Source organism: Cygnus atratus, chromosome 14 (assembly GCF_013377495.2).
Source record: "Cygnus atratus isolate AKBS03 ecotype Queensland, Australia chromosome 14, CAtr_DNAZoo_HiC_assembly, whole genome shotgun sequence".
In the NCBI taxonomy this organism is placed as follows: Eukaryota; Metazoa; Chordata; class Aves; order Anseriformes; family Anatidae; genus Cygnus; species Cygnus atratus.
The window spans coordinates 7,885,661-7,898,231 of record NC_066375.1 but is presented as its reverse complement, the minus strand read 5'-3'; the positions used below and the strand labels follow the sequence as shown (position 1 = coordinate 7,898,231).

Here is a 12,571-nt window from a genome sequence, read left to right as displayed (position 1 = left end):
CTGAAGAAGGGTGCAGGCAGCAAAAATGGCTGGTAATTCCTGGAAGTTGTTAAATTTCTAGTTTACACCACCTTCCAGAATGACTGGTGCCAGTCAAATAGCCTTGCAGTTTGTTTTCATGAAATATAACTGCTCTTGTACTCATTAAAGTTACTCTGCTGTAAATATTGCAGCAAACACAAGCTAGAAAGGACATGCCAAGAAGCTACTAAAATTGTAATATTAAGGAAATATGAACAGAGTTCTTTAACGAGGATGGTATTGCAACAGCACTTCTGCAGGATTTCTCTTATTCCTCCCAGATCAAGCTAGTACAAGTCTCCCTAAAAATGTCTGTGGATCTGTGGATGTGAAGCTTTTAAGACAGCTGGGCCAGTTTGCACAGACACATGTGTTACCACATTCATAAGTGGTGGTCTCCTTCTGTCCAAATCAAGAATGTTAAGGACATTACAGTTTTTTTTAACCCTTCCATGGGTACTAAAACCCAGCACTTGTGAGCAGAAGGTGCAGCAGACAGAACAAGTTACCCTCTCACCCTGAACAACAGAAAACCCCAACCCAAAGCCTCCCATTTAAATAGATCTTTCTATAGGACAGTCATGCAGTGAACTCTTCAATAATAAGCTTGGGCTATGTGGCTTTAACTGGTGATGATTCTCCACTGGAACCTCTACAGTCCTTAATATATATCTCTCATAAATAAAATGCTAGAAACATGCCTCACAATCAATTACTCCAAACTTACTGATAAATTTGCAATAACATTTCAACAGCGGACTCCCCTTTTCAGGTGCATTCCCAGGCAGCTGAAGAGAGACTAGAATAAAAAAACACTCTCAAACTAATGCTTCTGAAAGTCTCACCAGAGGCCAGCACTCACATGCTTCACATGCAGAAAGAGCAGGTTCAGAGCCTGGAAAAATGAAAGCTGGACTAATTGAGCTAGGGTTTGCCACAGAGAAAGGCCTTAGCCAAATTTCTGTTATTATGTTATATTAGAAGAAAAGTTACGCTATGGTGGTATAAACGTCTAAGTGAGAAGCACATTTTCCAAACATCCAGAGTGGGATCAATTTTTTGGAACAATCCTTGCATTCATCTATTACAGACAAGGAACCTTTTGGCTTTGTGATTGATCCTATCCTTATCGTAAGGAAAAAAGGCAATCTTAGGAATGGTTAAAAAGTGTGGTTGATGTGCAACAGGACAGTGTCCAACCCATGCAATCCTACTTCTCATGCAAGCCATCCTCCACCACTCAAAGGCAGGGAACACAAAAGCCTGTAAGAATACATCCTTTGTGTTTTCAGCTCAGCTCACTGTAATGCATGTGGATTGCCTACAAATTTTAGTATTTAAAAAAATCAGTTTATAAATCCATCATAAATATTAAACACCAGAGTACCCTGGCAAGTTGCCCTGAAAGCAAACTTCAAAAAATAATCTCCAAAAGAGATGTCATGGCCCTTGGGAGAACTGACACTGGCATGTCATCAGATGTTGTCTTATAAGGCTAAATTAAGCATCTGACCAGATTTTAATTTTTGTAAAAACTCATGCTAATTTAAATTGCTTTAGATTTAATTAAAAATGCTTTTGTATAGAGATAATAATGTAACTCTGTTAATTAATATCAAGTGGCATCTAGAGGGCATATTTAAAAACTAATCTGGAGAATAAATAGAGCTAATTAACAGTCAGAATAATGCTTTATGATTGTCCTTTGTTTATAAATGCTATAATGTTCAATATGCTATTAAATGAAATTGGTAATTAATGTATATCAAAGTTATTTTTAATGCTCTTTTAACTAAAGAGTATTTCTTACGAACCATTTTTCACACGATCTGAACATGTTTCACTTCTGACGGGAGGGAGGCGGAGGGAAGGGGAACTGCCGTATGACGAACCACATGCGAATTCAATTAGGACCAGCTCATTCATCTCCATAATGCAGACCGCATGTGTTTATGAGCCCACAGGGAACATCCAGTGAGGCCACTGCTTTGCATCTACTCCGTCTTTACCCAAGTAGACCACTGAGCATGGCAAAGGTGAGCCCAGGGAAGATTTCGGGGCTCCACTCGGGCACTTTGTGCCACGTACCACTGCTGAGCGGCACCATGGTGCCGTCTGGTTGGAAGAGTGGCAGCAGAGTCTGCCTTCAAAATCTAAACCTTGCAAAAGCAAACGAAGAGTTGCAGTTCAGAGGTGTGAGAACTGCTCTGAGATTTACTGCAGTATCTTTTCAAAGATCATGAGTTGCTCAAATGCTACAGGAGTGAGGACTGTAAAAGAAAGTAACACTAAAAGTGAGGATGTGTTGCCATCCTTTCCCTGGACAAGAGTGGAGGAGACAGCTGGGCAATTGCAGGCACTGACAAATGAGCTTGGAATAAAAAGGGCAGGCCAGATTTTGCAAAAGACTCAGTTTCTACGTGACTTTTTATGGGCAAACACGAGCTCTTTCTGAGTCATCTGGACAGCTGCTGAGCTCCCGCTTGGCTTTGAGTGGGGCAGAGGGAACTTGTGCTTGTGTCTGGAAAAGCTTATGTAGATATTATCAGAGCTGACCATGGCCAAAGGGCTCAGAGAGCTGCACTTGTGCTCAAACAGAAGTTCCTGTTGTCCTCCAATCTCATCTATGATGACAGGTTTGATGGGATTCACTAAATCAAACACAATCACTGAAGTACTCCCAACTGTATCATGCAGGCAGAGCAGAGATCAGTTCTGTCTTTCTGTGTCCTTTAGTGGTTAAAATTCAGAAATACCCCCTCCAAAAGGAATTAAAATAAAGAGCACTTTTTTTGGTAATCTGCACCACCCATACAATGCAATTTTTGAAGCGCCATCAAATGCAACATATGTCCTACTTGTATGTTTGTTATCCATAATTCTGTATATTCCTCCTATTTTAATGCCTTGCTAATGTTGAAAAATCCTTTAGCTACCCAAAACAGAGTCTATTTCAGAAAAAGACAGCAACTCTTGTCTCACGTCAAAGCTTCAGCATCACTTTGTAGAACAAACTTTCAGAATCAACTTTGAAGAGCATACAAAGAAAAAAGTAATTATCGTTAACAAGATTAAAAGCTAGCCACAGGTCCAATAACTGCTGCTCTAACCTCTGTGAGATGACTTTCATGCCAGATTGCAGACACACACTTCTTTCTGTAACAAGTACGTGTTCAGCAATAACAAGAACAAGTTGAGATTATTTACATAGTGTAGATAGGTGTCAGCAGACACATACCGGCAGCACCTGAGATCCCAAACACCAGAAAAATGATCAAAGGAATTTGTCTGCGTAGTACAAGTTAGACTAGCCTCAAGTGCAGACAAAAACACTGGAAGAAATATGAACATATGGTATAATACTTCCAGCATGGCAAACAGCCATGGCAACCACTTTTGGAGATATAATTAGATCGGGGAAGCAAAGCTGGAGAAAAACAAAGCCAAGCATGAACTCCTAAAGCATTTCAGCTCAAGGTCATTGAAATATTCACCATGTAACATAATCTGTGATATCATTCTACCTTATCTTTTCTGATAGCTCTGCAAAAGCCAAAGAAACCCTAAGAAACACACAGTTGCAAAATAAAAATGAAAGCGCACTACAGTGGTTAGCAATATTTTTGATGCTGTTTATTCTGGAGACTAAAACAAGGCAGAAATTCAAAATAACTATTAAAAATAATTGCTGGTTTCTCCAAAGCAGAAAGCAAATAAAAAGGAATATTTTTGTAAGTTTGTAATCTGAAAAGGAGTACTTGTAATTTGTAAATAAAAGTTTGGTTTTGTTTTTCAAAGAATCAATGATATAAATCTCTCTCATTTTAAGGTTTCCAGGAAAACACTTAAAATAGTTGCTTTCTGAACTCATCTACCCTGCACAAAGACTATATAGTCTTTAATCATATGACTAAAAAGTTCTGAAGGGTGCAGTGTGAAGGGAGATTTGTAGTAGAACACGGATTGTGACAAATGCTCCCCATCCCTGAAATACTTTGAATGGTCCTTTTCAAAGTTTTCTACTAAAAAAAGATACTGGTAATTTTTTGAAGTTCAATGTTTATCCAATAAAACTCATCTAATTTTGGTATACCCAATGACTGAACTGGTCCAGTATGTACCGACAGTGACTTACAATTCAAAAGAGCCACACTTGGCCTTTCCACAAACAGGAAACCATCTAGAGCAGCACATTGGGTAACAAAAAATGTTAAGGGTTGGATACAAAGTCTCATTCATGATGCTTAGACCCCGAGGCCCTCATTTTCAGCTCCTTTATATTACATATAGTATACTAACAACACAGTATGTAATATAGAGTAAATAACAATAATTTAAAATATATCATTTTAAGCTCCTTCATTGATCTCTCTGTTTTCAGGAGCTTACTAGAGAAGTAAGGAACAATATGGAGTGAACAGATGCATACAAATCAAGCCACTGCAAAACAGGCATCAGTGCGTCCTGAGTCCAGTGGCTCTGTGATGTGACTAACTTCTAACGATACTGAGCTTACCTAGTCTGGTCCTATGTGAAAATATTCATGAGTAAATCTCAGACTAATCAAAGAGCTTGGATTGAACTAGAGAGTAACAGAATTCAAGTTCCTATGAGGTAATTTCACAGAACTCTCAAAAGCATTTTAAAATTCTACAGCTACCAGAACTCTTTCTTTCCTCTAATTAAAAAAAAAAAAAATCAAAACAAATTATAAACAATCCCACTCTCAAACCCGAAGTGTATCACCATTTTCTGTGAGGAGCTACCAATGCAAAGCCTAGCAGGCAGGACAGCTGGGGAAGCAGATCCAGCATAGGAAAAGAAGTGTTCAAGCTGCCCTGTCTGTCTTGAAAGGAAGATGGGGAGGCCACGTCACAGGTAACGTGTGTTTCTCATCCTGTGCATGGGACATTTAACCATACCCATAAGCATAGCTGGAGATGGCTTAGAGATGATCAACATGGTCTCACATCTGGTTTACGAAAGATTAATCAATATAAAGGCCAGCAAACTGTTCAGAGAATGCATATGGGATCCTAGTTCATACCTACATTTTCACTGCAGGTCTCCACCTTAGCATTTGCTCTAGAATGAAGGAGGAACTGGTGAAAAGTGGTGAGATTAAAAATACAAAGCCTGAGGTTTCCCTATGTGCAGAGACAGCGACTGCAGCAATGGAAGCATCCTTACAGTGATCCCACACTATCTCTCAACCCAAACTTAAGAGATAAAGTCGTTTAGTTTCCAAAGCTGGTTTTAAAGCTGCTCCAGATAAACCACTTCCAGGGGAGTTTTTTTCTGCAGAGGAAATAACATGTTGTACAAGTTGAGAAACTCCTCAGACAGAAACTCCTGACCATTATCTCCCCGGGGAAGATTCAAAGCAATAAGGAGAGTGAAAGGCTTTGTATCCAAATGAAGCTTTCCACAAGCATGAAGGAAAGTCAGGCAAAACTATTCTAAAATTTGAAGAGGTACATATTAAAACAGCAATTTAGTGAGTAATCTTTTACCTAAAACTCTCAATCTCTCTGCTCCGACTACTACTTCATTGTCATCTGCAGAAAACAGCAATTTTCCAGAGAGGGTTTTCACCTCAAATTTTTGGCTGTGTGCTTCCACTGCTTGGGGACCTAGAGAGAAGAAGAGATTTAGCATAAGCTTTTAGTGAAAAAGTGTAAGAAAATCACACAGTAGCTTCATACATTTAATAACCCCATTTGCTGAGATTACCCTAACAGCTCTGCATGCACAACTTGCATCTGACACATCAAGCAGGGATGTCTGTGCTTTTCAGAGGGTGATCTCCCCATAGAAAAGGGCACTGTTTTCTACCCAAATAACAACCCCTCAACTATTTCAACTTTTTTTTTTTTCATGCTTATACATGTCTTAAATTTACCATTAAGTTTGGCATAGCTGGGAAATTTTTACAAAAAGACAGATCCACACGTGAAATAGCAATGAATGTAACCACGCTTTGAAGGCATTGGTACAACCGTAAGAGGCATCAGAACTTCGTGAGTACATTTTCCTGGTGCTGAAGGGCAAATGATTCTTGGTTTCATGCCTGTTAAATATGCCTGTATTAAAATGATACTGCTGTCATGCACAGTGCAATTAAAAATCCAATAACTAAAAACACAACAACAACAAAAAGCAACACCACAGGAACAAGTGTTTTGCTTTAAAGCTGCAGTTTAAGAACTTGATCCCACCTCCACAGGGAGGTAACTCCTGGGAAGTGCTGAGGATTTCCATCTTGGCCCTGCAGAAGGATGAGCCACAAAGGGAAGGGAACCCTGCGCAGGCCCAGATGAACAGCAGGGTCTCTCACATTTCAGAAAGTTTTTAGATGAGTAAATCTGTGCTCTTCTTTTAATTCCACTGCTTCTCCTGCAGGCTGCTGTGCAGCACAGTGCTGAAAAGCCTCTGGCAAGCATTTTGTTGTGGAGCCGGACAAACATCAACTGCACAAGCAAGCAATTCTGTGCAGGTCTGTGGCTGAAAGGTTACAAAGAGCAGGCCCTTCTGTTACCTGACCTAGGCTAAGCTTCTTACAAATTGCCATCTAACAGCCCTGTGCAACCTAGTCCAAACCACAGACTCCCTGGATCATGCACTGCACAGAGCTGTGACTGGACTTTGCTTTACTCCTACCATCTTCTGACTAGTCTCATTTCTCAAAAGCGAGTCTTTTCTTATAGGCAGTTCCTAACTCCATCTATACACAGTGTTTGCCTGCACAGGTTGTCTGTATTAGCATCAGGGCACACAAAGAGTCATGTGTGTGGTTTGGGCTACAGAAAGGTGAGATCCCTGTACATCTAATTCTGCAGCAAAACTTACAAAAAACAAAAACAAAAAAAACAAACAAACAAACAAACAAAAAACAACCGCAGCCATTCTGAGAAAATAACGTACTTTCAAGCTTTAAGTTTGATTCGTGCCTCACTAATTAGCTGCCTCCCTACTCATCAGTGCAGGACACACAAGACGGGATGACACCTTCAATCCACTCATGAACCAAAGCCATTCCAAACGCAGAAATGAGCTCAGTGACCAGAACATCATGCCAGGAGACATCACTAACTACGTCCTCCTGAGCTCTTGTGAAAAGGAGGCACTTAAGGGAACCAAATACCCTCTTGAAAATATATGCAGAACCAACAAACAAACAAGTTCTTCCGAATGTGAGAATCTGAGAGCTTGGGGTTGAATTTATTTCCTTCCTCCAGGCAATTTTCATGCATGCCACTTAAATTATTGCTTACTGAAGCTGCATATTTAATTATTTAATACTGTGACTAGAGGCCAAAATGTTATTTAAGCAAACCAAACAACTTGGTCTCACATAGAAACAACATGCTTATGGATTACTGTTTCTGCCACAGAGCAATACTTTTCCCAGTCCCTAGATTAATCTCAATAAATAAATATCTATCCTATATCATATTTATATATTATATATTAGTATTTTAGGCTCTTTCAACCCAAATTATATATGCATCCATTCAAAGGCTGCTGTGTACCGGGGATTTATGAAACACCCATTTGCCCATCAAAAACACTAATGCTTGGAAACATCAGTGTTCATCTGAAGAAGAGCACAAAAAGCTCTAAATTGCTGAGTGTCCGAACCCAGCCCCAGTCAATCAGCAGAGTTCCCAAGATCTTAGGCAAGTTAAAAGACTCTCAGGAAAATCCTGTCTGTTACGACAGAAATGTCAGCCTGCATATGTTCTTCTTGACCCTGAAGTCGTACAACTAACCTTTCTGCCTCTGGATTGGCTTTCGAATGAAAACGATGGTCTGCTTCGTTATCAGAAAGCACCAGCCAGCTGCCTCTCCAGCACAGCTTTAATGTCTCTAGCTTTGTTTCTACAAAGTAGAGCGAAGTTTTCATTTGTTCTTCACAAGACACCTGGGCTCCCCTCCGGCGAGCTGTCGGAAGCCAGCGCAGCATCCCACAACACACCCTCTTTCATCTCGTCTTAACAACTCCACACAGCCTTTCCCCCTCCTTACCTGTTACAAGGCGAGTAAGGACTTTAGTCTTCTCATTGAGGATGTTCACCGTCACATTTCTGGCAGACTGGAAGTACAGTGGGTTGCCCTGGAACGAGACCATGAGAGCATGCACGTGAGATGGGGGTGGGCAGCCTGAGACCAGCCTGCTGGAGGCACCTGGCTGCTGCTGGGCTGCCATCAATGACTGCAAAGCTGGGGATGTGGTTGAGGTGCCAGGCTACCATGCTTGTACTCTCGTGTGTTGATTTGTGTGTGTCCTGTCACTGCACAGTACTGATGTAACCCAGAATAAAATACGCTTATCTGGAAAGGGCAGCAGAAAATGCCCAAAGACAGGCAAATTTCCTTTCCTGCAACCTTCCACTCTGCCTCCAAGCACGCTGGTACAAGGGGAGTTTTCTGAGACATCTTATACTTATGTCAACTCCTGATGCTGCATTAATTTTTATTGTCCAGGTTGAAACCATACTCCACACTTTTTTGGCTCAGAAAACATCTTAGAGACTAGCCTTGTTTTAGGGATGGTTAGCTTTATTGCCAGTACAAACCAACCAACCTGTTATTTAGAATGTGCAGATGATATGGGACCTGACCTAAGCGTCCTGAAGTTCAGGGTATTTTGGGAGGCTGATTACAGCAGTGCATTTCAGAGTCAAGTCTGCAATACTGCATACAGTTTGAGACGACTACGATGGGTGATTGCGTATAAGTACTTCATAGACACGTGAGTGAGCTGTGCCCAGGGAGCTGTGAATGAGAAAACCTTATTAACATGTTGAAAGTACCTTTGGTCCCAAAGCACTTATGAACCATCCAGCACTCACAATCACCACCATCCAGACTGGGAAGCCAGCACGTACTGCTTCATACCAGACCCATCTCACCAGGTCTGGAGATGCACGAGACATGAAGCCTTCCCCACACCACACTTGACCACACAGATTTCTGCCTGTTTTTCATTTTTATGCTTTAAATATAACTCTGAAAAAGAAGTTAGACCAGCTGTTAAAACACAGGAGCCATACAGCTACCTGGCACCATCCGTCTCAGGTATTTCTCCTGCAGAGTGAAGCCAAAGGAAACCCACAGCGAAAACCATCTGGCTCCTTCTGTGTGGAAACACGTCCAAGACACCTCGGAATTTGTGTTTTCTACAGGCAGCTCCAGTCCACACAGGTGGTTTTCTTAGGGGCCATTAGCCACCTAAGGCACAAACAAAGGATGACCCCAACTTAAATCAGCCAAAAGTCTAACGTGTGAGGTGGAAATTCACTACCAGTATAAAGTACTACCAGTATAAAGTATTAAAGTAGACAGATGAATAAATTGATTAATCAGCTGAGCCAGAGGATTGGTAGAGGGGATACAACAGTAAGAAAAACAGCAGGGAGATGAAAATTTGATGTTTGTGCACTTCTTACATCACAGTCTCTTCCTACTGCTTCAAAGTCTTTCAATTAGGAATGAACATTCAGGAGTGTATAGGTCAGGCATGTTCTCTTGGCCTCCTGAATTTATAAGGAATATAATAAATATTTGTATAAATGTGATCTTTCTGGGTCATGACAGACGGACTATGTTGCCTGCATATAAAGCATAACAGGAGCACGGGAATACACTCACTGTGGTGGACTGGAGCTTCAAGAAGCACTTCTAGTGATGGGTGAAGAGTTCCCAGCAGCAGTGTTTGCAGAAAACAAATATAAAAATACCACCCAAAACAAGCCCACATGTGAACAAAAATTCACAGTAATTACTTTTGTGGCTTTAAATATTTGTGCTGCATGTACCCAGGAGATAGCCTTTCAGAAAAAAGGAAGGAAGAAATGGGATTTATTCATTCAGTTATAGCTAGACTATCATGGCTTCATTCGGACTATTTGCAACTAAACTATAATGCAAAACTAAAAATAATAAAAAGAAAGAATTCCAGACCTTGGGCAAGTTTCAGAAGCTCTTGGTGTCTCTGTCTCCTCATACACTAAATGAGGACAAATCATCCTTCTATACTTCTGTGATATGTTTGACAGCTTAATGTATACAGTATCTGAAACTGAAATATTATTCATAAGATACAAGTAAAGAGCAATAGTAATGACTGGTAATGATTTTTTTTTTATTTTTTTTTAATTCATTTTTGTGTTCTTTTCCCAAGCACCTAGGAGTTAACGTTGATTACCATTTTATGGTTCATAGCATAGAAAAAGGATTACCTTCACCTGAAGACCCTCTTCCTCTGGCATTAATTCACTGCAGCCCTGACCGGGGACCTAATTTGAACACCCCTAGGGATAGCAGCTTACTGCTACGTTTTCACTTCACATGTACAGATGAAGGATATTTTTAAAGGCAGATAGTTACAACCTGTGTAAACTATTGCCACAGATGAGATTATAACCACTATAAAAACACGCAATATGTAGCACAGAAAGGTCACGTTTTTGACTTGCACTATTTGACTTTTGTTTATGGAGTTATGTAAGCACAGAGTGTTTTGAAAAGGCCAGGAAACCTTCTAGTTCACATTAAGGTAGGAAAAATCATTCAAGCCCCATGACTGGCTGGCTTTGAAACTCTTTTACTGATCTTCATAACAGGAGGTTCACTACAGAAGTAGTGCAAGATAAGCCAAGTAACCGATATAAAGAGAGTTGCAGAAAAAGTTGCTCCAAAGAAGTCTTACAAGACAAGCTAAGAGCTGGCATGCACCTACGGAAGACTTAAAATACATAATCAGAACTTGAAACACTTATCCTAGCACAGTCATCTCATTCACTGATTCAGAGCTCAGATTCGTGCAGCCTTCAAAAAAACTAAATTTCTCTAATGGAAGAGTTATGTTTTTATTGGTCTGCAGGGAAGGAACATTTCAAGAACTTAATGCAATGCCCGCTCTCATTTCCATAATTCTTCTTCCATTAAGAAATGAAAAACAGCAAAAAAAAAAAATTACTCCCTTCTGCTGAAAATTCTGCAGACTTTGTGTCCATCATCTTCTGTTTACAAAGGTAACAACACTGACATATTTTACACACTGAACATTTAAAAAACAGTCCCCTGTTGCAAGCTTAGTGATGATGCCAATTTCCTTCAATCACACAGGAAAAAAAAAAAAACACATTAAAATATTCTTAGAGAGGTTAGAAATTATAACTGAAAAGTGGAAACCTTTCAATTCTCCTAGCATTTCATGTTATCATGACACAAAATTAAGCATGCTGATGTGCTTGAGCAAATGGAAATCTAGATATCAATATGGCATCATCACCATGATAAAAATAATTACGTGCAGTAAAGTAATATTCTCAAAAACTTTATAGACCTAAAGTTAGAATATTAGCATGTAATAAAAAAACAAGACTGATTATAATTTTAAGATTGCAAGTATGAGACATAGCGCGTTTCTGAAGTATAATATGTAACAATCCAGTTTACAATCTTTCCAGATAAATAATATCAAAGAAATTACATATATTTTATCCTTGGACGTGATGCAAAGAAAATTGAAGTGAACTGAAAACTGGATTTAGCATTTAAATCTAAACCTTTTGGGTTTAGAAAAGTAGAGAAAATAATCTTTTTCTGTTTGTCTACCAGTTTGTCTAAAAGAGGTTCCACCCCATTCTTCAGGAAAGCACATTTTAGATAAAATAAATCTGATATCTCTGATCGCACAATAATCCAACATATTTCACTGCTTGCATGCTATCTGATGTGCCGAGAAATCTTTCTCTGTCATTTGTTCTTCTTCCCCTCAATCACAAATAGTACAGCAAGGTTTCTCTGCACCTTTCCTTAGCCCAGACATGGGCTGCTCCCAGCCAGTTGCTGGCACTGACATGCTCTTTATGCCCAGATTTGGTTGTTGAAACTTTAATCCCTTTACCATGGCCATCTGTTAACTTCAGTGCTGTGGCAAGTTAGCAGAGTTGTAGTTCATGTCCATTTTAGCCATCCCATAGCACTGCACTGCACCGCACCGCAGCCTCCTATTTACCCTCCTGTGTGACTGCAAATTAAATCAGCAGTCACTCCTTTCTGATGCTATTTTACATTACTGTTTCTTTCCATTGGTCACTTCGTTCATTTGGCTGAAGAAACTGAGCTAGAGACATGGATGGGAATAGGATATATATATATTTTTTTCCCTTCTGCATGTCTTCCTGTTTGCTTCTGGCTTATTTCAAGCATTTTCCTTGCAAAAGGCCGACAGAGGATTCCACCTGCACTGGGTTCCATTTCTGGGGAAAAGGTAAGGCTGGGATCTTTTAGGGACTCTTTAGGTTGGTTATCCATTTCCAGCCCACCACAAATCTACTATCAACCTCTGCAGAAAATCCTACATAGTAAACACATCATTCTGCCCATTACTCCAGCCCTTCATTAGCAGACCCAACAATAATGCAAATGTTTGCAGGCAGAAAAGAAGTCACCACAGCTATTCAATAGATTAAGATGTTGGACGTACACTGCAGAATAAAGGATCTTGTAAAGTGAAAATTATTGTCAAAATAGTGTA

At 39.9% G+C, this 12,571-nt stretch overlaps 1 protein-coding gene across 4 annotated transcripts in view; it reads right to left on the bottom strand.

Annotated features, from left to right (window-relative positions):
• Positions 1–12,571, bottom strand: part of SGCD (sarcoglycan delta) — a 138,637-nt gene that overhangs the window by 43,045 nt on the left and 83,021 nt on the right. For all 4 annotated transcript variants that reach the window (XM_035559604.2, XM_035559605.2, XM_035559603.2 and 1 more), the window contains exons 4-5: positions 8,050–8,137; positions 5,535–5,654 (exon numbers count right to left, since the gene is read on the bottom strand). In XM_035559604.2, coding sequence (XP_035415497.1) covers positions 5,535–5,654; positions 8,050–8,137 — 208 coding nt within the window. The remainder of the gene's footprint in view (positions 1–5,534; positions 5,655–8,049; positions 8,138–12,571) is intronic.